This window comes from Oreochromis aureus, linkage group 23, assembly GCF_013358895.1.
Source record: "Oreochromis aureus strain Israel breed Guangdong linkage group 23, ZZ_aureus, whole genome shotgun sequence".
Lineage (NCBI taxonomy): Eukaryota > Metazoa > Chordata > Actinopteri > Cichliformes > Cichlidae > Oreochromis > Oreochromis aureus.
This window is the reverse complement of record NC_052963.1, coordinates 24802287-24828932: the sequence shown is the minus strand read 5'-3', so window position 1 is coordinate 24828932 and position 26646 is coordinate 24802287. Positions and strand designations below refer to the sequence as shown.

Genomic DNA, 26646 nt, shown 5'->3' with positions numbered 1-26646 from the left:
ATACAGTGAAGCTTTGTAAGTATTTCTGAACATGAGCTGTAACCAACAAATTGTTTCTGGGACACTGAAATCTTCTCAGACTGTACTCTGTACCTGACAGACACCTCGCTACAAATGTAACCGCACATGAGGTCGCTGTTGCCTGCAGTGACTGTGATTGGCCTGTTCGGTACAATTGTTTCCTGACACACGTTTCTGTTTTCTTCTACTGCCATTTTTCAAATCGACCAGAAGACGCTGAATTAACTTGAACAGAGGAACACCACCGCCAACTAGTGTCTTGATGGTGAAATGACACATGTGAGCCACTTGTAAGTTTAAATGATGAACAACAGATAAAAATCTCATAATTCTGCAAAGTCTGATGTAGTGCCCTCGGGGCCCCGTGGAAATAAACATGCTGGGTTTATCATGTTTACTTGTTATACCTACTTTACTTTTTTACACGTTAAACACTTTTTAGTCAAAAAGCAATCAGTTTTTTGTACTATTTACCCCAAAATGTGTTTAAATCTTACTGTTCAGTCTCTTCAGTTAAGTATGTTTCCAGTGTTTTTGATTTGAATGATTCTTGTACATTTTAACACAAAGCAGATTAAAAAGAAAATGTGCTCATGATATATTTGGCATTGTTTTGTAAACTGTATTTGATGAAGCAGTTTTAATAACCAGCGAAACATTTTGAAAGTTTTTCATCTCATTTTGTTTTTTTAATGTTTCCTATCGCCAAATGTTGTACGTTCATACATCTGAACACTTTGGGAGAGTCCCTTCAGTATGAATGTCCAAACCTGTCTAGACCTGTTTTTACACTTACAGCCAGTAAAGAGCAGAGATGATCAAACACATCTCCAGTGAACAGTTACATGTTCAGAGGCTGATGGACTAAAGCTGTGAACTTTGCCTCCTCCAGCCGCTCTGACGCACTTCACTTTAAACCCCGATAAGTCAGATTTCTTCCTGCTCTGGGGACGAGCACAGGAACGTCTGTGGAAGTCATCAGGATCAGGTGTGGAGATGGGAGACGGATTTCTCACGCTCTACTTTAAACAAAAAAAGATATTCAATATTATTTTTGCTGTGAGGCAGGATTATCTCCATATGGAAGTGATACGAGTGATACATCACCTTTTTTAAAACCGTCACGATAGAACTGAGCTGCTTTATTTTCATTTAATTTGGCCGCACAGATGCAGTCCAGGATCAGACTGCAGATGGTCCAATTTTCTGCCAGGAGGTGACGCCACATGTTTAACTCATCATAATTTATTATTTACGGTAATATGTATTATTATTAATATTATTATTATTAAAGCTAGCAGTAGTAAATAAATAACTGGAGAACCGTGTGGTTCTTATGAAACTGAAGTTCTCAACGCTCACCAGCAGGTGGAGATAATTTGATGAAATACAAAAACATCTCTGCTTTCTCTGATTTTTGTTAGGTCCTCACACCTGGCTGCAGAGTAATCTGAGTACAACAGCTGATGGATGTCTCAGTTCCCAGGATGCATCTGGAGGACTGAGGAGGGTCATCATTCGAGCTGTAATCAGTCAAGCTCAGGAGTGTCCTTAGTGGAAGAGTTTTTATTTTCCATACAGGGAGTGCAGAATTATTAGGCAAGTTGTATTTTTGAGGAATAATTTTATTATTGAACAACAACCATGTTCTCAATGAACCCAAAAACTCATTAATATCAAAGCTGAATGTTTTTGGAAGTAGTTTTAGTTTGTTTTTAGTTTTAGCTATTTTAGGGGATATCTGTGTGTGCAGGTGACTATTACTGTGCATAATTATTAGGCAACTTAACAAAAACAAATATATACCCATTTGAATTATTTATTTTACCAGTGAAACCAATATAACATCTCCACATTCACAAATATACATTTCTGACATTCAAAAACAAAACAAAAACAAATCAGCGACCAATATAGCCACCTTTCTTTGCAAGGACACTCAAAAGCCTGCCATCCATGGATTCTGTCAGTGTTTTGATCTGTTCACCATCAACATTGCGTGCAGCAGCAACCACAGCCTCCCAGACACTGTTCAGAGAGGTGTACTGTTTTCCCTCCTTGTAAATCTCACATTTGATGATGGACCACAGGTTCTCAATGGGGTTCAGATCAGGTGAACAAGGAGGCCATGTCATTAGTTTTTCTTCTTTTATACCCTTTCTTGCCAGCCACGCTGTGAAGTACTTGGACGCGTGTGATGGAGCATTGTCCTGCATGAAAATCATGTTTTTCTTGAAGGATGCAGACTTCTTCCTGTACCACTGCTTGAAGAAGGTGTCTTCCAGAAACTGGCAGTAGGACTGGGAGTTGAGCTTGACTCCATCCTCAACCCGAAAAGGCCCCACAAGCTCATCTTTGATGATACCAGCCCAAACCAGTACTCCACCTCCACCTTGCTGGCGTCTGAGTCGGACTGGAGCTCTCTGCCCTTTACCAATCCAGCCACGGGCCCATCCATCTGGCCCATCAAGACTCACTCTCATTTCATCAGTCCATAAAACCTTAGAAAAATCAGTCTTGGGATATTTCTTGGCCCAGTCTTGACGTTTCAGCTTGTGTGTCTTGTTCAGTGGTGGTCGTCTTTCAGCCTTTCTTACCTTGGCCATGTCTCTGAGTATTGCACACCTTGTGCTTTTGGGCACTCCAGTGATGTTGCAGCTCTGAAATATGGCCAAACTGGTGGCAAGTGGCATCTTGGCAGCTGCACGCTTGACTTTTCTCAGTTCATGGGCAGTTATTTTGCGCCTTGGTTTTTCCACACGCTTCTTGCGACCCTGTTGACTATTTTGAATGAAACGCTTGATTGTTCGATGATCACGCTTCAGAAGCTTTGCAATTTTAAGACTGCTGCATCCCTCTGCAAGATATCTCACTATTTTTGACTTTTCTGAGCCTGTCAAGTCCTTCTTTTGACCCATTTTGCCAAAGGAAAGGAGGTTGCCTAATAATTATGCACACCTGATATAGGGTGTTGATGTCATTAGACCACACCCCTTCTCATTACAGAGATGCACATCACCTAATATGCTTAATTGGTAGTAGGCTTTCGAGCCTATACAGCTTGGAGTAAGACAACATGCATGAAGAGGATGATGTGGACAAAATACTCATTTGCCTAATAATTCTGCACTCCCTGTATATACACATACAGAAGACATAAACTGCCATAAATAAAAAATAAATGCATTTAAAACAAAAAAAACCCCACGAAATTCACCATAAATAATATTTATAAATGGATGAAATTAATAAACATATATTTTTATTTTATACAATTGTATTTTCTACTGTTTTTACTTTTGTTCTTGGTAATTTCTCTATTAATGCACTTACTGTTTACCTACTAAAATACAGATTTATCTACACAAAAGATAAATAGATAGATAGAATAGAATAATCCTTTAATTGTCCCACAAGGGGAAGTTTGGGTAGATGTAGATAGATTCAGACATTTTAATTTATTATCAAATATAACTGATAAAATTTTCAGTTACTTTTATTTCTTCACTTTTTTCATTCACTAAATAACTGAAATGTATTTATAATGATTATAAACATGACTTTATTTACAATATGTAAAAATATATTTCTGATTTGATGTGATTTCAGGCAGCAGATTTAGATTCATTTTTATTTAACATATTTAGTACTTAGTTTTTTAAGATTTAAACATATTTATTCTAGTTACTTATACGGTTTTTACTTTAGTTTGGTGATAAGCTGCAATAACCAGAGCTAAAGAATTGTGATTAGACTCAGCTTTATTGTTATTCAGCCATTGACATGATATGAACTGAGTCTGATTAAATGTCTGTATGTAGACAAGAGTGGCCCAAAGTCACGCACAATCACATTTACCACATTTGGTGTACGGAAATACTCGTTTTAGCCTTTTATGATCAATGAACAATAAGCTGAAGGACAGAAACACCTTGTATTCACCTTGTGTTTGTTGTAGTCACACAGTTTGTCCACTCAGGGGCGCTGTCACAACACAAGTGTTGGTCCCAGCTATTTGTAAAGATAAAATGAGTGTCCGTGAAGAACAATCATGGTGAAGGACACGTGGGGTTCATACTTGTCTGTTTACGGTCAGATACTTCAGCGCCTCTGCTTTACTTCCTGTTTGCTGTCAGTCATTTATAAGATTAATTAATACACTTTAATTTTTTTCTTCTTTTTTTCTTCTCTCTTCTTCTGTCTTTCCAGAAATCTCCATGTAATCCAAAACTGTCTGCATTACTCCTAACTTTATATTTTTTGTTAATTAAAATGGTGTAAAACATGTAAGAATAATTAAATGTGTACTCTAATAATACTCAATACTCAAAAATTAAAATCTTAAAAGAAAATACAAATTTGTGTTATGATTGCATTGTTACCTAAAATACTATTATTGTTCCTGTTATTCATATCATACAAAATAAAGAATAGCAATAATGTTTACCTATTAAACTGTGTGATTATAAAACACAGTACATCTTTAAAAATAGTAATAATTATTATTAAACAAAATAAAAAGTGTACAAATAAAACAATTAGAGCCTCTGCTGGATAACAATACTACTACTACTACTATTAAGAAAAAATTAAATGTATAATAAAAATAGTACATAATAAATATAATAGTCATTATCAATAAATAATAAAATATTATTTCACTGTTAACATAATTACACAATAATAAACCACTGTTGTCATCATTATTAATATATGTACAACATAGATTTTTATTATTGGTGTTACTGTTATGCCTAAGATTAAAGTCAAAGTGATTTAACTTTAACTATAAAATAAAACATTAATTTTATTTAATATTTCGGTGTCTTTTAATCAGAAAGTCATTTAAATTGATTAATTAAATGATTATTTAATTATTAATGAATACATTAATTCATAATTATTTAATATCTCTATGTCTTTGATATGAGAAGGTTATTTTATTTTATCTATGCTTAATTTTTTTTCTACTCCTTTACATTTGGCACGGAGCACATATACATTGACAATAAAGGGCAATTCTATTCTATTCTGTTCTTCTATAATTGTGTTTCTAACAAAGAGAAAGTCATTTCATTTATTTGTTTATTTATTCACTACATTTTACTGTCTTCATGTTCGTGCGTCTGTTATGAGCGACGCTCGTCGTGCAGTGGCAGGCAGCCACCGCCAGGTGTCAGTGTCACACTGAAATGCACCTGTGCGTGTTCTCCTTCCGCTACTGAGCCATCAGAGGAAAACTAAGTTTAAGTAAAACTCTCAGTCAGGAGCCTGAGTCCAGCTTTGAGGACAGCACACACACACACACACACACACACACACAGAAACACTCGGAGTGTGTTTGAAATATTCACCTTCAAAAACTGAGATCGTGTTCGCAAACCTCATTTTTTCGGAGACGCGCTGTTATGTGGCGCTTTTTTTTTTTGCGCCGAGTGGCTGTAAATAGGACACCTGCAAACACACACACACACACACACACACACACAGAGTTTTGCACTAATATTAAACATCAAACTGATGTAAAGTGAGCCGAACACGACTCTGATGACTCTGAGGTAACCTGAATCTCTCTGTTTCAGTCTGAGTTATTGGGAAGTTCTGAGGTTTGCTGTGAGCGCGGAGTCAGAGTCACTCCTCTCCTCTGAGGTGATGAAGAGGAGGTCTGTCCGTCCCATCAGAGAGAGAGAGAGGGAGGAGAGAGAGAGAGAGAGAGAGAGGGGAGGGCGGTGAAGCCATCCAGAGTGACGCTCCGCAGCATCCCCGGACAGAAAAAAAAGTTCCTCCTCTCTTCCAAACTTTGCTGGCGCGTGGAGAGCTGATCGGAGTCTTCCTCTGCTGCTGCGAGTCCCACTCAGGGCGTGCGCTCGGACATCTTTCTGCGGATACTTTTCCACCCGAGGCGCGCACTCCTCCGCGTGTCTGCGTGCACCGCACATGGATTTCAAGCGCTGGGGGTCTTAGATGAGAGGAAAAGTTTGAGTGGAAGGACAGAAGGAGAGAGCAGAAGACTGAGGAGAAGGAGGAGAAGCTCGGGTGAGTCTCCGCTGGTCGGCCATGTGCTCAGTCAGAGCAGAGCGCAGTCTGCAACTTTTAAATCAGTTGAAATATCACACTTGCTTTATTTTCTATCAGTTATATTTTTAAAATTAATTTCAGAGTATTTTTACTTAAATTTGCTTTGAAAAAATCATCTGATTTTAATACTTGATCATTTTCTGGCACAAGAGGAGGTGAGAAACGGTAGAAGAAGACACTTTGGGAGCTTTTATTCCAGGTGATGTTTGAAGGTTTGCAAGGAAGCAGGAATTCCAGGAATGTGCAACCTGATATTTAAGATGCTGTCCGAGCTTTTCCTTTACATTGCTGGCACTTTTTACAGCCTCAAAATCAGATGAATTTAAAAAATGTTCTGATGGAGGCTTCCTGAAGGCCTCAGACAAACATGAGGCGCACTGACACCTCCTTTCCTCCCTCAGCTCCAGTCCACAACAGATTTTTTTTTTTTATTTGAATCCTGAAAGGCCGGTTGCATTAATTTGCATCAGAAAAAAAAGTTTTAGTGCATTTCCATTGTGCAGGATGAAGAGTTCCAGCAGTCAGGGAGGAGGAGGAGGAGGAGGAGGAAGGGGTGCAGAGATGGGAGGAAATAATGGGGGGCCCCCCTTTACTTTATTCAGGATGACATGGGCATGGGCGACGGCGGACGGGGACGTCCACTTTCATCCTGACCGAGGCTGGAAGAAGTGAAAGAGAAAACTGGGGGAAAACGAGGGATTCGGGAAGGAGGAGGGGGGGAGAAAAAGATTGAGGCGAGTGAGGGGGGGGGGAACACCCCGCTGTGAGGCCTCAAAAGTCTCTTATTCCACAAAACAACAAGTCCGCAGCAATTACGCCGTGTGGCCCCGGGGCATCGCTCCTGGTGGGTTTCAGGGGGATGAAAAGCAGAAGAGGGAATTGGAGGGAGAGAAGCAGATTCACCGTTTAGCACAGAAAAAAACACACTGTGGACAACCTGACCTGAGAGCTGAAAAACACATTTGATTGTTTAAAAGTGAAAAATGCCTGAAAAGAGGCTTTTTTAATTGTCTGAACACCAAACTAAACGCACAGATTTACAGCTCCTGCTTGTTTCAGACACAGAAACTCAAAATGACCTTTATTAGATCAGCATCCTCTACGGGCCTTACGAACCATAAAGAAACTCCACTTTTGAGAAAAGAAGCAAATCTTCCATCTTTGCATCCTTTATGATTTTGGCTTGAAACTTTTTGTTATTTTGAGCGAATATTTGCACCAGTTAGCCGCCACTCTGCCATCTTCAAAACGCTCCGATTCTCAGCTGCTGCAGATGTTTCGCACCTGAATCAAAGGTCACGCTTTAAAGTGAGAACAACATCCAGATGTGTCGCTAAAGCCGTTCACTGACGAGTCGGGAGTCGTTTTTTGTTCCAGGATAATATGTGCTGCTTTCCTTCTTCCTAAATGAGAGCAATCTGAGCAGGATTTTTTTAGGAGTGTGTTGGAAAAATAAAATCAGTATGATGTGAATTAACTGAGATTAAAATGTTGAAAGTGCAGATAAATCAGCGATGCAATGATTGTTTTTTTTGTAGGCTTTAACGAGGGGCTGAAAGTGAAGATAAAGCCTGCTTCTCCTCCTCCTGCCTCTCTCTGTCTCCTTTTGGGCTTCAGTCAAATTGAAACACTTCAGGAGTTTAAGGGAAAATAAATAAACTCGTAGAAAACCTAAAAACCGCAGAGAAACTCAAAGATTTTCCCATCTTTATTAATTAAAGCTGACGTGAAGCTCCGTCCGCTGATTTTTTTTTTGGTGCTTTGACTTCATGTTGAAGAACTGAAGCAGTTCGGGCTGAAAACGAACCGCTCTGATTCTCAGCTGTTTGAAACATCTGGATCTGTCGCTGAAATCTGTTTATTAACTGAAAGCGGTCGGCTTCTGTTTCACATATTTTTGCTAAAAGACCTGCTCTGTCATTTCTGCTGCATGAAAGCGGCACATGTTCAGGCGTTTTTGTGTCGTTTTCCCTGAAAACAGGAATCATTAAACAGATTCCAGCAGCTTCACTGACACGTCCGGAACATTTTCTTATGTCTGTCATTCAGATACAGCATGTTTTTGTGCAGTCAGAGATTTATTTCTCTGTGCTTTCGAGAAATATTTTGCTTTTGCTTTCCGAGAAAAGAGAAACGTCCACGTCACAGGCCTTAGAAACTCTAATTAACCTGCAGCTTCTTCCTGACCTAATAATCATTTCTACCCCTGATTTATCTGCAAATTTCCTTAAAGCATCTAAACAGCCTTTCTTTCCCCCCAAAGTCCCTAAAACCTTCTGAGATTTTACAGATTTTTGTGTCATTTGTTCCTGAAAATCACTCCCTGACTCATCAATAAACAGCTTTACCTGCTTTTCTTGTCCCTTTAAGTTTATGGTGGCCTTTTCCCCATAAATAGGTCCACGTAGTTATCTTGATTCATCAGTCACATTAAACATTTAAAGCCAGAATGATGAAGAATCTGTGGACAGAGCTTCCTTTCAGTTTTTCCTTTCAGAGCTGTTTGGTGGTTTTTAGGCTGTGAGGACTTTGGAGGACGCTGATTAAACAGTCTGTTGAACAATTCAAACCTTTGGTTTTTTGTTTGTTTTCGTTGCAGAGAAGAACTTGTTTTGGATGTGATCAGCTTTGCTCATGTTTTCAATAACCAGAATCGGACAATCTTTGGGTTTTAGATCGTTGTTCAGAGAAAGGAAAACATCTTTTCAGTCTCTGAGAGCTTGTCTCAGGCAACAGTTAACCCTCGAAAGGTAAACTGTGCTCAGGTTTTAGTTGATCCTCCCCTGCTCACTCTGCTGGTTTTAAGTGGCTGTTTGCTTTCCTTGCCGACCCCAGCGGGTCAAACGAGGGGAGGATTATTCAGCCGCTCGTGGGGACAAGCTGCAGGAATAAAGAGTCTCTCAGTCGCTCTCAGATCTACAAACATTGACTCTGAAGCTCGCCCCGCTGCTCTTCCACGACACGAGAAAACTTCCTCCCACAGAGGAAACGCGGCCGTCACAGAACGTGTTGACAGCACGCACATGTAGAAAAACACTCGGAGGACCGGCAGAAATCAAAGGTCGCCGTGGTCCGCCGGGGGCCTGTACTTCCTCCTCTTTGCTCTTCAGGATCAGCTTTGATGCTTCTTTTAATTAACTCCTGCAGGGACGGCGAGCTGATCTGAAGGGCGGATGTGAAGGATGCTCCTCGCTGCGCGGATAGACACCCGCCATGACGCGCTGACACGTTAAGGAAACGCTGCATCCTTCCTCGCCTTAAAACAAGCTCTGAAAAGCTGCCAAACTACATCAGCTGACAGAAAAAAACACTTTCTTTTAAATACTCCAACTTCTTTAACACATGGCGTCCCCGCAGGGCTTCTGGGATTCTTTAGCAATCAGTCACCCCTCAGTAGCGTTTGTACGTGGTTGCCAACCCCCCCCGGACACCCCCAAAACTCTGAGACAAGAACCTGTGAGGGGTCGGGGATAGACTTCATCTCCCAGGAGGCTCTGCAGGTATCAGCTCTGCTCTGACCAAGCGACCAAAAACCTCCTCTCAGGATGATGCCTGGTCCACATTCACTAAAGGCCCGTTAGCTCTGAATAGATAAAAACTGATGAACTTTCCTATTTACTAATCATGTTTACTACACAGCAAAAGCATCAGAAGGAGGTGTCGATTTAAACTCTTTGGGGAGAGCACTAAAAGTTCCTTCATGCAGCACTTTGCACACTTTGCACCGCTACCACATCAAACTCCAAACCGTGCAGTCGACACCATCTTAAAGGTCTTAAAGTTTGCAAATGTTGTCATTCAACTAGTAGGATAGCAGTGATGTGCACCTTTACCTGGCATATAAACTCAACAGCTCATCCTCAGTCATTGGTTCAGCAGGAGCTGATTAAAGAGGCATCCACCCAACTACTTCTAATTATTCTTTAATACCGATACTTTGGATTCAGGTGCTATACAGTATAGAAAGTAGAAAAGTGCTATATGAGAACCAGTTCATTTACCATGAACTGGTACCAAGCTTTAATTCTTGCTGTGGGAAGGACACTTCTTATCTGTGTTATCACATCAGGCTTGACTCAAAACGCTTTCCTAACAAATACATAAAAGAATAGGAATCTACTGAATCTGAATTTACTGTATTAGGAAACAAAAATTAATGATTTTGGGGACACAGAAGTGACAGAAACCAAAATATGAGGCGCGCTTATGAGGAGCAGAAGATTCATCAGTGTTGTAGCCGTTTAGTGTTAGCTTGTCACTTCCACAGCTGGTCCGTCAGCTTATTATCTCCCCAAAAACTGTTCTGTTGTGTTTTGTGAGGTTTTCTTTTTTTCGTGTTTGTGTTTCTTTGCTTTTGCAGCACTTTTCTGATGGCTGGTGTTTTCTTAGGCTGCAGTGCGTTACAGAGTGGAGAAGTTAGACACTAGAGAAGTCAAATAACATTAATCAAGTTGTTGAAAACATGTTATGTTACTGTTAGTGAAAGTAAACCTGACCAACAAAAGTTAAACCAAACGTAAGGAGAGAAAAGCTGACAGGGAAACCATCATCATCATCGTCGTCGTCGTCTGAGTTTACTTTAAGCCTGCCGTGACCACTGCTAACAGGTAATATGTGCCTTTTAAAGATGCAGCAAAAGAGAAAATTATGTACATGAATAACCTTTTCCTGCTTTGATCTTTATGGACATAAATCTGAAAGTTCATGTGGGTCAAATGTTACCTTCATAACACTTAAATAATTCAACTGTGAAGACTTTTCTCCTTTTTGGGAAAAACATATTGAATTTATTTAGTTTGATATAATTTATTCATGAAACTTTGGACTTTTATTCAGTCTCCAGTTTATTCACTTTTTCACCTCCTTTACATTCCTTCCTTAGTATCATATCTTGGATAATTATTTACATTTTAGACTATCTTTCCATCCATCTGAATCCTCACTGATTGGATTTACACTTCCACTTTTTTTTTAGATTTTTAAAAAACATCTTTATGAAGTGAGAAGCATCCACACACAAAACCAGTCCTTGTCTGAGCTTCACTGGATCCTTTTTAACATCCTGTCCTCTAGCTCTATTGCAGGTTGCTCTGGTCACACAGCAGTTTGCTCGCTATAATGTCACAGTATTGAACAGTAGTACTTCTAACACTCATTAAGAATGAAAATGTAAGAGTGCAGAGTTTAAAAGAGTTTAGTAACGACATCTAGAGTCAAAATAAGGGTGGTGTTTCCATCAGTAGTATTTATTTATTTGGTTGGGTTGTCAAACTCAACATGACCGTATATGGACAACTAGTCAGAAAAAGCATTCAAGGATGAGGTGGGGATGGGTGTGGGTTGCAAAGCAGCTTGCAGATGCGCAGACACTGGCTCACCTTATAAGATAAGATAAGCAAAAAAAAGGGTGAATGATGTAAAAACTACTCAAAAGAAAGGAGCTCAGTTAAAGTAAAAAATCAAATAAAGGAGCTCAATGAGTAAAAATGTAATTAAAATAAATAACTGCTCATTCAAAACAGCAAAAACAGACTTATACAGACTCTAGTCAACAAAGAAATTATGATTCATCATTCAGACTATGAGGCCTTTAGTTTGATGTAAATCTGTACTGCTGTAATATCCATGATATATCCAACCAAATCTTTATTTGTTGTAGATAATGTAACTGTTATATTAGTTATTTATTGAGCTGTGCAGCAATTGTGTGTCACTATGGAAAATACTAGAACTGTTCCACAATCACCAAAGTTTAGGATTTACTGTAGATCCACCCAGGCAGCGAGGAGGAAGTCTGCGGTCCAAAGTGAGGCTGTAAAACAGCAAGAGGCCGTGCTGTAGACGGACCATTTGGCTGGGGGTCAGGGATCAAAGCGATCGGCCAGCGTGGACTCGACGCCATCGGCACGCTCAGGCGGTCCTTCAGAGTGTAACCTAATAAAAAAGAGGCAGAGAAGAAGAAGAAGGGAGACACTTTAGGTGTTTTACTCAGGGTAACGGGATTAAGTGTCAGGAATCAAACCTGAAACACATGCAGGACTCAAGTAAACTGTGACTTGATCCAGTAATTTACAGCAGTATTATTTTAAGCTGTGAATCATGCAAAGCTATTCAGTGGATCTGCAAATGAGCAGAATAGATCCACTGTAAGGCAGGGCTGATAGATAATCCCTGCTTTGGAGACAGCTGCATTACAGACACTTGAATTAGAACCAAAACTATCAAACAGGATATTTGAGCATTTGTTTTTCAACTTTGATGTTTAATGTTTTTGGGATTACAATTAAAAATAAGAATTTCAGTTAATTTCAGCTGGAAGTGTCTGACCCTTTAAAATCCAGATTAATCAATTAAACGTAGGGAAAGAAGTGAGAACGTCTAAGCTCTGCTTCTTTATCTAAATGAACCCAAATACATTCAATTACAATAAAACAGAAACTTCAAATTCAAACACAGCACAAGCTGAAAGAAATATCTTCCTGATTGATCATCTAATTGATAAAGTAAATAACACATTAACCCTGTTTATGTGTTTCATTTTCACTTCTGTGTCTGAGATGACTGGGTGAGTTTTGTTATTATTGAATTATTGAGGAGATTTAAAATACTTACAGAAAAAAATATTAAAGAATTTTAAACAGAACAGGTAAGGAGAATACAAAACACCAGTCAGACATCACAAAGCTCTACTGTCAAACACACAGATTAAAAATAATTCATACATTTTTATTCATTAAAAATATAGTATATTAAAATACAGTTTTGATTAAGATTAAAAAAAGAATTTCAAAGTTGTGTTCTATAATATTATTGTGTTATAAGTAAAACTAAAGTATGGTTTAGTTAAGATAAACTGTTAGAATTAGAAAATCTATAAATATTTAAATTTGTATCTAATTGTAATAAAATATTATTATGATGTAAATAATGAAATGGCAGTTTGTATTTATTAATAATAAATAAGCAATTTAATAAAAAAAATGCCATAAAAAAAGAAAAAGGTAACAAAACATGGGGACTTCTTGGTTAATTACTTTAAATGTCTCTAAAGTTTTATTTTGATATTTTAATTGGTAGCTTTGATTAAAAGCTTTTATCATGTGTTTTTCTGCTTTTTCTTGTCCCGTAACAGAAAATGTCAAATTAAAAAAACATGGAAAAAGTTTTGACGATCAGGTGATTTGAATGCATCATAAGTTTTAACATCATCACATGAATACATTTTCCCAGGTACAGGCCCTCGTAGTGATGGGTTGAAATTTGATGCTTTTTAATTACATTTACAGCATTTTTCAACAGTAGTACAGGAAATGGAAATATTTTAATTTGAATGGTTTAATGGCTGATAAACACATTTAAGCTCTATAAAGAAACTAAAACCAAACCAATTTTACTGCAGTAACGCTGAGCAGAGACTTCAGAGAGAGCGTTTTTGTTAAACTTTCAGTGCTCATATCACCATGTGGGACAGGCGGCTGGTCCAGACTCCTGGTTGTAGTGTATGAAACATGTCCTTCTTGGTGTATATGTATGATTTTTTCGTACCTATTTAAAACATTTTCTTTCAGGTAAAATGTGGGTTTTATTTCCAGCTTTGAAATAACATGAGTGCTCTGAATTCCTACGAGCCTCGCAGAAAGCTCTGAGCCGCCTCAAAAACAACATAAAAGTGAGGTCAGGGCATGCCATGGCACTCAGGTGGGAGGCATCCATTCATCCCGCCATGCGGCTTTCTCCTCTGAACTCGGCTGCCACATCTGTTTGCTGTTGGCGAGGGCAGGAGGAGATCAGCTACAGGATATTGAACATCCTCCTCTGAGGGGAATCTCACGGAGAAACATCCAGCCTGGCTGATGGTCCGAGTCTGTTTACCATCAGCTGAGGGACAAATGGAGGCCTCGCGGGGGACGTTTCCTCGGTATAAATCCAAATGTCACCGTTAGCCTCTGTTTGTGCTTTCACACAGTAAACAACCACCCCTTCTATTTATTTTATTTTAGACTTGCCACCGACCCCGGCTTCTTTTACGGGATAGCTATTATTCAAGGGAGAATAGGTGTAGGCCCCAGCCATAAATTCCAGCAAGTGGCCCTTGGAAAAGGGGGTACCGCTCCGAGGAATTGACTGCGTGCTCTGTGATTTTACTCCACTGCGCTGTGACCTTTTGAGTCGAGACAGAGTCATTTGTTTGCCTGACAAGAGCTGCTCTAATAATTCAGGCAGACGCCGGCTGATGAGCCAAACTGTACTCGAGTACACCTAGAAAGGAGAGGCATTTGTTTCCCGGACGCAGGGAATACCCTCCCACCGCAGGCCCTTTGATTTCTAGAAGTCATGGCCCTCCACAGGAGGAAGATATATCCTGTGTGTCAGCGGCTGTTAGTTAATTTACACAGTGGCAAAGGTGTTTCTCTCAGGTGACTTGCTTTGAAATTTCAGAGCTGAAGCGAGCACAGAAAGAAAAAAAAAACACAGGTTGTGCAGACTGTGCATGATTTAGACGAGGTAAACAGTTAAAAACTGCACGTTTGCGACCAGGAAAGCCATGAAAATTAAAGTCAGATGTGTTAGTTAAACAAACTGCTGTGTTTGTGATTTAAAGTGAAGGGAAAAGGATGACTTGGCAGGATAAACAGCCGCTGATTTCCTCACAATGACTCTGCAGAAATTGGGGGAGGGACGCTCTGAAGCTGTTTTTCCGTTAAATAACCCCATTGCAGGGCTCTCTTTCTGGGCTTTTCCACTCAAATGAGTCATTGTGAGGTTTTTGAAAGGACCCACAGACAACAGTGGGAGGCCACGCTTAATTACCCCACTGACTGAACTGTTGACTTGCTAACGTGGTTGTTAGATACTTCCACGAGTAAATTCACTGATGCTTTTGCTCACTGCCATGCTCACCATTTAATTTTCACCATAGTTTACTTTTTAGACTTTTTGAGGAATTAAAAAAACACATGTGACCTCCCAGCTCCAGTTACACCACAGAAATCGTGCTAGATAACGTTATTAGCTAACTTTACTAGCTATAAGTTATTAGCTACTAAAGCAAGTCAAGTTAATCGTATGTCTTTAGAGCTACAGAGAAAAAAGGGTAGGGTGCAAGCTCATCTTTTATCAAGAAAATTGCATTAGTGCTTTGGCAGTTCTTCAGCACTTCTTAGCCAATATTTTTGACTAAATAGCCAGCATCACCTGATGACTTAGTACTCCATCATCTCATCCAAATATGGCCACTTTTAATTTACTGATTCTACTAAGCTAGCAAGAGATAGACCTGATGTAAAAATTGAATGGGGAAAAAAAGGATTTTGGTTAAAGTTAGTGAGTGAAATTTTGGTATTTTATTAATCTGTCATTCAACACTAATTAGCTAACAAAGCTAGCAAGCATTAGCTGATAACTTCCCTTTTTTCCTAATATGGTCACTTTTGCAACTTGTGTCACTATGAAACTAACTAATTGTATCTTTGGAACTGCAGGGAAAAAAGTTCAGTTCAGGTTTTATTAAGTGAAATTTGAATAAGTTATAAGTGCGATGCTCACAATTAATTAGTAGGTATATTTGTTTTACCAATCAAGTTAGGTGGTGTTAGCTGGTGACTGACAGACTAATGTGTTGAATCTATACTGTAGGGACGTTGTAAGCCCTCCTAAAACCCTACAGTGTTACATAGATCTAGATTAACCTGACATGCACGTCCCTGAAAGTGTAACTACACCTCAGGTTGGCGCAGCCTACAACTGCCTTGCTGTCAGTTCCTCTTATGCATTTCTATTTCCTTTTTTTAATGCATTGTTGAGAGAATACAAATAATTTCATCAACATAAGAAAATTCTGAATCATGTTAGAAGTTTACATTATAAAATTAATTAACTGTCATATTTGTAAGTTTAGCAATTGGTATTTCTGCCTTTGTGTCTTTATAACAATTTCCCAAGTAATGAATCCCCTTTTTAGGCCAAGAACTGTGACTCTTAGAGACTAATGTTTTCTCAGAGCCCTACACAGCTAAATGTGTGAACAGCAAATGTTAAGCTTGACTAATAATGATTTGCGAGGACACATCAGAGGGCTGTAGGCGTGAAAGGCTGCCATTACGTGCCTCATTTATCACCTCAACTAAAAGAGGTTTGTGTGTGGTGAGGAGCTTCCCATGAGGCTCCACTGCTGTCCTCTCACACCTGTTACTCTGATTCATCCTGAAGACAGCAGGCACACCTGTCAGTCAGACTCCCTGCTTTTTCACTAGAGGCAGTAAATTGACTTTTGGTCACTGACAAACTCAGTGAACTGAAGGTTCATCAAAGTCTGCAACCTACAGCAGCCAGATTGTTGTTGGAGCCAAAAGGTCAGAGGTCTGTCTTCTGAATGTGCCACTAAATTATTAAAAAGATACTGAAGACATTATACATGGGGCAGGACTAAAGACTCTATTAAGGACCAAATCTGCACATGTCAGTTTAACAGGTAAAAACATTAGGTTTTTCAGAAAATGTACTTTAGTGGAAATAATCAGAATCAGAACACTTTATTAACCCCTCAGGAAATTATATGGGTTACAGTTGCTCCAAGACAGTAACAGCACTGCAGTGCAATACTGCAATACTGCAATGTAAAAAGAGTACAAGCAAAAGACTTAAAACAACTTACAGTATATACATTTAATGATAAAGTTATTCTTATTACCATTTTTATTTATTAGCAGTGCATTTTAGCACTGAAAAAATCAAAAATTTTAAGTTGTCAGAATAAAAAAAACCCAGAACATTATGATTTCATTGGTTTCTTTACACGACTTCCAGTCAATTCTTGATATGTAGACTCTTTTTAAAAAAAAAAGAATTAATCCAAAGATTTGTTGTGGTTTTGGTGCAAGCTAGTCCTGAACTAGCATTTCTACTGTGATACGATTTTGCTAATAAAATAAGCAAATATACTAATATTAATAAGCAATATCATTTAGCCAGCTAACTGTCAGTTAGCCTCACCAGTCTGGCGATGTTTAGTGCATAACATTATCTGATAAAGTAATTTGAAAATGAAGTTATTTAACTTATATTACTTTGTTTTATATTAAAAGACCAAAAGATATTATTTTAGACCGATATACCAGCATAATACTAACTGATTACCTGTTTTGGCTCTTGTTGAGTAGGAGGCATGTGGCAAACTCTTATCAGGTTTCTAAATTTATAAACAACTTAAATGATTAGATGTCTGTGTAATTAATTTACACTGACTCTCTTTCGTGTCATGTAAATCGCTGGCTATCCGTATTTTTATCTTTAAATGCATGGGATTGTTGCCAGTGGTGCCCATTGTTTGACAACAGATTTACTTCTGCTGGTTTTGGATCCAGTCCAATCTGATCTGCCAGGCTTACTAAAGAAACAGAAGGAGGAAATCAGGTTCCCAGATGTTTAGTTTTTTCCTCCTTAAAGGAAAATCCCAGTCACACTATAGAAGCTGAATTAAGAGTCCTCTTCATCTCCATCTCAACTTTGAAGATAAAGTTGTATTGTTCCAACTTTTTAAACCATGCAGCAGCTCTGAATAGCAGTGGTGGAAAGGTCAGTAGTCAAATAAACTTTGATGACATGAGAGCTAAGACCCCCACCTCCTTATCCTCTAACCCCTTTAACCCACAAACTGACCCCCATGGTGACCCCCGAGTCCCCCCCTCCCCTCGGCAGTGGAGCAGATTGAGTCGTGAATAGCGGGAGTTTGCAAGAAGACAAAAATCTCGTGTGGTGAGCTGCTGCTCATAGTAAAATCCTCTGACATGTTTGCTTGGTGCTCTGTGAGATTATCTCACCCATTCGTGGGTGACTAACGAATGGTGGTTGGCTTTGAGCCAATCACAGCACCAAGTGGAACTAGCTGATGGTTTATGTTCAGATTTTATAGCAGCACCTTCATTCACAGATCATTCACAACTTTTTCTTCTTCAAGGAAATATTTGATGATATTTCCTCAAATTCATGAAACTATAGATGATATAGTGGGCTTTTATTTGTGTATTACAATCACTTCCTGCAGTCCAACACAGTTTAGCTAAATTCCAACTACAGTTTAAGAGACTCAGTGAAGAGTCAGAAGTCAAAGAACTTTATTGTGTGACTGACGCATTTCGGCGTACAGCCCTGTCAGGGTCATCAGTCGAGGTCCACAAGTTACAGTGTGTTGGCTGCACAGTGCGTGTTTGTGCACTTGCCCCCCTCAGAGTAATTTTTTCCATATACTTATGAATTTACTGTCCAACCAGGATGCTGGCAAAGCTTTAAGGTGCTGAAAAAACATCTTCAGAAATTAAGAGTCCAGAGTTTTTGGAATCTTGAATGGGTTACCTTTCAAATAGTATCTTATATGTCGATTTATGCTGATTTTAAAGTGAAATTTCTGCTTGGAGGTGGAAACTTTATAAAAAATAGAGGTTGATATTAACAGAACCATAACAGAACTTGGTTATGTTGGTCGATGTAAAGAGGTTACCTTAATACCTGTTAGACATGTATTAAAACTACTTTAAAAGGTTCATTTAATATAGCTGCTGATCCATTTTGAGGTCTTGGCCTAAAAAGGCTCTCTTTGGGTATTTTTCAGGAACTTCTAAGTACTCTTAAGTGCTTCCAGAGTGTTTGTGGAGTGTCCTCTTCCTGGCCTAAATGAACACTTTCTTTCGAGTGTGCTCAACTTGGTCGGCTCTAACACCTCTTTTTGTCTCCTCCTGCTTTTGCAGCTCTCGACCATGGAGACTTCACCACAGAGAGCCACAGATAAAAAAGACAAAATGGACGGTAGCGGATTCACCGACCTCCCAAAGAAACCCTCACCCTCAGAGACCAGAGGTAAGGCACTTCTTAAAACTTTCTCCTTAAACCAGTGACTGAATTTGAGTTTGGAGCCCGGCATCAGGCCTCACCACGCTGTGAACCGAGGTCTCCCAAGTGTTCAGCCAGGGGGCAAAGAGGGGAGCAAACCAAGTGATGAAATATACATTTCAAAGACAAGGCGCCAACTAGGGAGCTGATGCTCGTGGCTCTCCTCAGATACCAGCAGCAGTCAGAGGTGACTTACAGTAGATGTCTGATAGGAATCCTAAGTAGACCAAAGCTCAGATGAGCATCATTAATGGGCATCAAGGCCCGGCGTCTACAGTCAAGGAGTGTGGCACCATTTGTAAACGCTGATGAGTGGATAACATGACAAGAGAGGTGGTGGTGATGGGGGGTGTTGGGGCAGGTGAATGTTTGTGTTGTTGAACTAAATGAAGAGTAGCACCGATGCTGTCTCACAAGGGAGGGACCGGCAGAAAGAGAGAACCCATGTTTTAAAGATGTCAGCGAACGTGTGATGAAAGCTTGGCATAATGAGGCTCAAAGACCTTGTTCTTACCTCCAGAGTATAAAGGCAAAAAAAAAAAAAAAGTGGAGCCGACGACACGGAGCTTCAGAGATCGACAAAGATGCAAGCCGATGGGCCGGCTTTGAAATGCAAATTAAACGTGTGATTTAGTGACATTTTTACTCATTCATGAAGGACTTGGTGGCCTGCCATTATAAAGAAACACTCATTAATTGGTAAAGAAGCGACAAAGCTGGCAAAGCGGCCCAAAAGTCAGCACCTTGCCAAATCACAGAGGACTTTCTAGTTATTGCAGCTTGTAGTTTTATTGGATATTATAACTCAGTGCGTTGTTTGAATAGAGACGTAGAGGAAATGGAGTTGGTTTCCTATCATTTTCCAACAGTTAATCTTTAATAATTCAATGAAGAATCCAGCAAGTGTTTAGCCTGCCTGTGCCTTACCTTTCGCAGTGTTTTTGCAACTGTATGGACTTGATAAAGCCCATAAAGTAAATGGGCTTTATTTGTACTCATATGATTATCAGGGATAATTTGATGAAATTAATAATAGTGATTAGTTAAACCGGTTTAAACCACAAATCAGAGGTCAAACTGAAAGCCTTGGTCACACCAACATTATTGCAGTAAATGTGGGTTAAACTACAAAATAAAACTAAGCACGAAGCCTTTTGTGCAAGTTTTTTCTAACAGGAAACCCTACAGTAAGTGAATTGTTGTGTTTGTATTGTATTACTTATTTTGTACGTCTTATTTTTTGCCACAACACAACCTAAAACTGGATTGGGTCAAGAGGTAGAGGAGGCTGTCCGGTAATCGTATTTGGGAAGGATGGTGGTTCGATCCCCATCTTCTCGGTGCGTGTTAAAGTATCTTTGGGCAAAATACTGAACCTGGAGTTGCTCCTGTCTGAGTGACTATTAGGTCCTGAGTGACATCAGTAAATTATTTACTGAGGTCATAATTAATGTGAGAAGTAGGCTCATGTTCCTATAGACTTCTAGTAATGACACTTCTGTTTGCAGTCACATCCTGTTGGATGAAAGCATGATCACTGCACTTCACTTTTGTCATATAATATAATGTGGATCTGCTAATAACTCATAAACCACAGTCTATGCTCAGTCTGTAATAATGTGTACAGGTCTCTGCAGGAGGACTGGATATGAACAAAGATGAGTGAGTTAGGGTGAGGGGATTGCTGGACATTTTTACTAGCCAGATGTTTTGGGGGGTTGTTTTCCCATTAATGGATAAAATCAATATTTTTATTTTAATTATATTTATATAAAATTATTCAGCCTTTTTACAGTTCCACTTTGCTAGCTTTATTTTAGAGCTTAAAGTAACTGAGATTTGCAGAGACGCTCGATTATTACCTCAAATCTTGGTTTCACTGGCCATAGAAATGTGAGCCACTTTACCCAGACTGTACAAAAACAGATTGGTATAAAAAGAGATTGAATGAGTTTGTATAACTACAGGTTTAGATATGGAATTGTAAATCATCTTTTGGCTGCTCCCTTTGGGGGGTCTCTACTCTCACCTCCACACTGCTGCCTTTCCTTCTCTCTCGCTATCTCCTAACATGCCTCTCCCCTCTCCTCTTCCTCTGTCTTCGACCAACAGTCGTACAGTTTCCAACCGCCAACAGGAGCGGAGGCATTTGTTAACTGAATCAGCTTATACCGGCGTTCAACTTCATCTTATAAGAGAAGCCATTTTATCTCATGACTCTTTAGGGTCCCCCTCCCTACAGGCCTGCTTTCTTCTGATTGGCTAACTACAGAAGTAAAAAATAACAATGGTTACTTTTAGATACATGTATCTGCTTTTCTGAAGCTTCAGTGATGTTTAATCCAACGTTGTTTTAATGACAGAAAATAAGGAAAAGAAGAAGATGAAATTGTGTGAGTACCTTCAGCTGAGCCACATTTAGACTACATGAATCACCTGCTGAGGTATTTTCATGATGAATGTCTCGTGAAGTGACATGAGAGGCAGAAAGAGATGCATGTTTTAAAGATGTCAGTGAACGTGTGATGAAAGCTCTCGATAATGAGGTTAAAAGACCTTGTTCTTACCTCCAGTGTATAAAAGGGATGAAAAAAAAGGCCTGGTGGAGCAGCTCTGACGTGGATGCAGAGTGATGGGCCGCGTTTGAAATGTAAATACAGCCAGTGATTTGGTGACATTTCTTCTCTTTATTAATGGAGAACTTGGTGGCCTGCCACAGTGATGAAGAAATACAGCTTTAATTGTTCATATGAGAATACATGTTGGGTTCAAGTGAATGGTGCTCCATTTCTGGACGTGGACTTCTTTAATATTATAATAAAACCACACGCTTTCTTCTTATGGCCAACACTCGGACACATTTTTGCACACTGGGTATCCCCTTAGCCTATCCTTTCAACATGTAGGGTAGCCATCTGGGCACTTAAGGAAACTTACTCTTGGACTTTCACCCAGGAGACTGGGGATCGGGATTGTACTGCATGTCAGACCCAGAAACTGAAAGTAAAAACATGAACATAGCCACTGTGACATTATTGCTTTTTTAAGCATATTTGATGAAAGACTGCAGTTCTCAGCGAGTTCCCAGCTAACAGTACCTAGCTTAGTTGGCAGTTCATTATCCCATAAATAAAACTACAATAATAATCTATAATTTCAATATGTCCAGATTTTAACTGTGGACTGTAAGTATAAAAACAGGACATTTCTGCTACATGGCGATTCATCTAAAGTGAAAAAACAAACAAACCAGGAGCTTTTACTGACCACAAAAATCACCACTTCAAGCAGTTGGTGACCATCTGTCAACCATCCGTCGTAAGAGGAAAAGTGAATAGTTGCTGCACCAAAAACCTTTTTACAATTGCTAGTGCAGATGCTATGCCAGCCTGAAGTTTGCAAACTTAACAAGTGGAACATTTTGTGTTCCACTTTTCAGTTTCATTACAACTCTGAGAGCAGTTGGCAAATGTTTCTAGACAAGCTGACATCTTCTGTGCAAACTGTAGCAACCGTAGCAATCTACTACCAACAGAAGCAAATAGTGCCGCACCATATCGCACCGTATCCCACCGTATCCCTCTTTGGAATCAATTTCAGCATGTGACTGCTAGCAACCACTCACCAACCGGAAAAAAACATTTTTCCCTCATGACCAGTGGTTGCCAGATAGTTGCGAATTGATCTCTAGGCCTGTGTGACTGAGGTCATTCTCATTTTGTTGACCTTTACAACAAAAATGACATCACATCTACTGGTGCAAGCTCCACTTTGTTTTTAGTCACCTCCAGCATTTTGCTGTTGTCACAAAAGCACCATAAGAATAGAATAGAATAGAATAGAATAGAATAGAATAGAATCGAGTAGACTTGCCCATTATTGTCATTGTAAATGTACAACAGAATAGTAACTGCAAGTATAAATGGATGTGGCTGTGTGATGACATCAACATTGGTGCTCAAAGCAATGGGGTCTTAAGAAAGCTGTAAAACTCAAGATAATTCAGGTGAATTTATGCCATTGTTAATGAGAAAAGCCAAAATTATGTCCTATTTCTTTGCATTTTTAAGTTTTTTTAGAGCCACCCAGTGGGCCAGATTAGACCCTAGGTGTATTTGACATCCCTCAAGTCTCTTTTGATTATTATTATTCTCATTTGTTCAAAGATCTGTCAGATTAAAGTCTTAAATAGAGAAAATCGATTGACTTTGAGTCTTTGAGAAAGCACAGCTGCAGTTTGCTGCATCTGTACCTTCTTTGGAGTGAAAACAGTTCGTGTACCTCGTGGCAGAAAAATGAAAGAGAAGCTCCATTTTTCATCCAGAATAAGCCCGCTTTGCATGAACTCCTCTGACCCTCAACACAGCTTCAGCTGAACTTTAATAAGCCTGCACTGTTGTATATTTATATGTAGCCATTTTTAATCTTCTTCCTACCTAAAATAAAACGTCTCTCCATAACTCTTCCTCCCTATCAGCCTTGTGTTTTAATCTTAAATAAACAAGAAGCTTCGATTCTCCAGCCCGCTGCCCGTCTCCACCAATCAGATATCCAGCCTCGGTGCTAAAAACCACAACCGTCTGCCACTGCGTCTCGACAGAGCAATTACTTATCGTGGTAATATGCATTATTATTCCTGTTGCCAGCTCCTGATAAGTCAATATGCAGCATGAGAGGGAGGCAGATGAGCCGAGGTCCTTGAACCTGAGAGCGTATTTCCAAACAAAGCTGGGAAAAGTGGAGGATATACGGCTGCTGTTCGGCGTCTTTTATTGGCAGCATATGCTTTACTGCTGTCTGCAGCATTCCTGTCACCTAAGTCATGCCCACCTCTGAGCCTCGGCTCCATAACAGCCCGCCCTGCTTTATATTCCCATCCCGCGTTATTTATTTAGAACAATTTCCTCTCTATCAAAGGACATGGCTAATGCCGAGTTTTAATATGTTATTTACACATAAAAACAAGCTATTTACAGCCGCGTACGGGTGCAGAAGGGAGGAAAATGAATGGGCCCCCGCGCTCCCTCTCCGATCTGTTATATCACAGTTTAACAATCTGGATTGCTAATAGAACCATTTATCATGGAGCGGTCATTTATTTTACGTGAGCGGCCCGGGTCCCGTTCCCAGAGGCCTATGGAAATGGGGTGCGCATATAATGAAGCTCAAGTGAGAGTCACTTTGTTTAAAAAGTGGGGACGCCACGCTCCGAGTCAATTAGGATGGACCCAGGTGCTCCAGACGCTCCTATCTGCTCCGTTTGATGATCCGCCCTACCCCCTCGCCTTCCCCTCCAGGAGATTTTTTTTTTTTAGAGTGAAACATAAAATAAAACTCTGGCATGGCGGCTCCTGGACCAAAGTTTGCTGTCATTTACCAACACTCGGCCCCGGCAGCGGGGTTTTAAATAATTTTTTAAAAATCTGAACTCCCCTCTCCTCGCCTGGCCGAGCCCGAGGCTCTGCTGCCCAGTTAATAGATTCAAATGAGTGCTTGTATTTCCTTTGACAGCACGCATCTGTCTGCTCATACAGGCCGGGCCACGGCACGCAGATTTACGCCAACTCTGGGACCTCTATGATTTCAGGCCCATTCTCATAACTGGAGGTATTTAGAGGGGGAAATATTACTGAGAAATGTGGGAAAATGACAAAGAAGCCACCGAGCTTTTATTGATGTATGTGTCAGTTTGTAGACGCGGGCCTCGGAGGATTAAAGTCGCCCCGGATTAGGAGTAAAATCCCTCCCCCCCCCCGTTTATATACATATATGTTCAGAGACATTTTATGAAGGCTGAGCTGAAATGTGATTTTGTTAAATTTAGAGTTATTGCCTTTTTTCAGGTAGTCGAGGAAACACATTAAAGGCACACTTGATCCATAAAAGCTCCCATACTACCTGAAAGTCATCCAGTCTGGCCAGTTTGTGAATATAAACACCTTTATGCCTTTAGGCTATTCAAAAACTGTTAGCAATACTAGCTAAAATTAGCTTAGAATGCAGACTTCTAATCACTAATGCCACCAAACAACTGTCTCCCAGCATGATAAGACTCAACATAAGGGCAAAATACTAATGCTGATGTGGCTCCATAGCAGATTTGGGTAGAGATCACATTAGAGACCAAGCTTAGCAAGCTAACTGCTGCAATCAGTTCAGATTTTTAGCTAAAATTAGCTCTCTTCCTTAACGGGTCTAAACCAATTTAAACCAAACTTTGCATGAACATCCTCACGTATACAGCAACTGTTATGCAAAGTAACGTAAAATTTTATTCATATAGCACCTTTGAAGACAAAAGATCACAAAGTGCTTTACACAGAAATACAAGGCATGAAACAAAAACAGATAAAAAGTTAACCAAATGTAGTTCTAAAAAAATGAGTTTTTAGTTGTTTTTTACAAGACACTACTGAGTCCACAGATCTTAAGCTCAGAGGGAGAGAGTTCCACAGTCTGGGGGCCACGGTGGCAAAAGCTCTGTCTCCCTTACTTCTCAGCCTGCCGTAGGCCCTGATCACATGACCTCGGGGACCTGCTAGGGACATAGGGCTGTAGAAGTTCAATAATGTAAGCTGGTGCTTGTCCAAGAAGAGCTCTAAAAGGCAGAACCAGAATGTTAAAATGGACTCTGAATTCAATGGGGAGCCACTGCAGCTGTATTAGCAACGGTGTCACATGTCAGTACTTACCAAAAGTTGAATCTGTTCATCTGGACATAGCGTTTTGTGGGAGAAACGTTTCGTCACTCATCCAAGTGACTTCTTCAGTCTCAGCTGACTGCAGGTTTCCCCAAACCTTATAAACAGTACATTTGCATAATGACTGAAACCAGCCCACTGAAGGAACAATGGGCTGCCCATTGTTCCTTCAGTGAATTTAAAAAGTAGGTACACCATGGCTTCCAAGAACATGCCCATAGGACAGGTATTTCCTTGTAAACAAGAGTGGCCTACAGAACACTCAGTAATCTCTTACTAGGAAAAAATGTGTATTTCCCAACCAGTTGGCAAAAACCTCCTTGTGTTTGCTTTGGTCGCTAACATACAGCTGCAACCGTTGTTTGGATGGAAGTAGCAGACAACTCTTGAGGAATGTGAGCCTGACATCATGTGAAAAACCTCGACATATGAGCTGTCGTTATACAGATACAGACAGTATTTATGCTCTTTGCAGTACAGTATTTGTAAATCTGCAGGTCCAGTGGCTGGACGTGCCAATGAGATCAGTTTGTCTGGATGTTATGCTCACCTAATTCAACCTTATCACTAGGTCCTTTTAGTGGTGCTTCTAAGGATTTCAGTGATACCACATCATCCATCACTTCAAGACACTTTTTCCTGCTTTGACTTCAAAGTTCATTCTTGGGAAATGCAGTTTTTCCTCCTGGTGTATTTAGAGTATTCTTCCCGGGCTGTTCCGATCTAACAGCGTGGTCTTCATCAGTCTCCTCTCCTGCTGTTTCCAGGGGCGGGATTGGTCAGTGAACCTGAGCATTTTTAAAGCAAGCGTGGTATGAAATCCTTTTACATGCTCTGAGAAAAATGGAGGCTGCATCCCGGTGGTTGTGTACTTATTTATTAGTTTATTCTTATCTGGCCCCGGAGCTGATCTGAAACCAGAGTTATTACATGTGAAAACCATGTGACCTTTAAATCCTTC

General features: G+C 39.8%; 1 protein-coding gene across 2 annotated transcripts in view; it reads left to right on the top strand.

Moving 5' to 3' along the window:
* The first annotated feature begins 4096 nt into the window (after positions 1 to 4096).
* Positions 4097 to 26646, top strand: part of LOC116320508 (zinc finger protein GLI2-like) — a 94823-nt gene continuing 72273 nt past the window's right edge. The window contains exons 1-3 of one of the 2 annotated variants that reach the window (XM_039606244.1): positions 4097 to 4112; positions 5604 to 6057; positions 18843 to 18951. In XM_039606244.1, coding sequence (XP_039462178.1) covers positions 18852 to 18951 — 100 coding nt within the window. In that variant the 5' untranslated portion in view covers positions 4097 to 4112; positions 5604 to 6057; positions 18843 to 18851. Of the gene's footprint in view, positions 4113 to 5285; positions 6058 to 18842; positions 18952 to 26646 lie in introns of those variants that run through there. The other variant, XM_039606243.1, reaches the window with a different exon arrangement.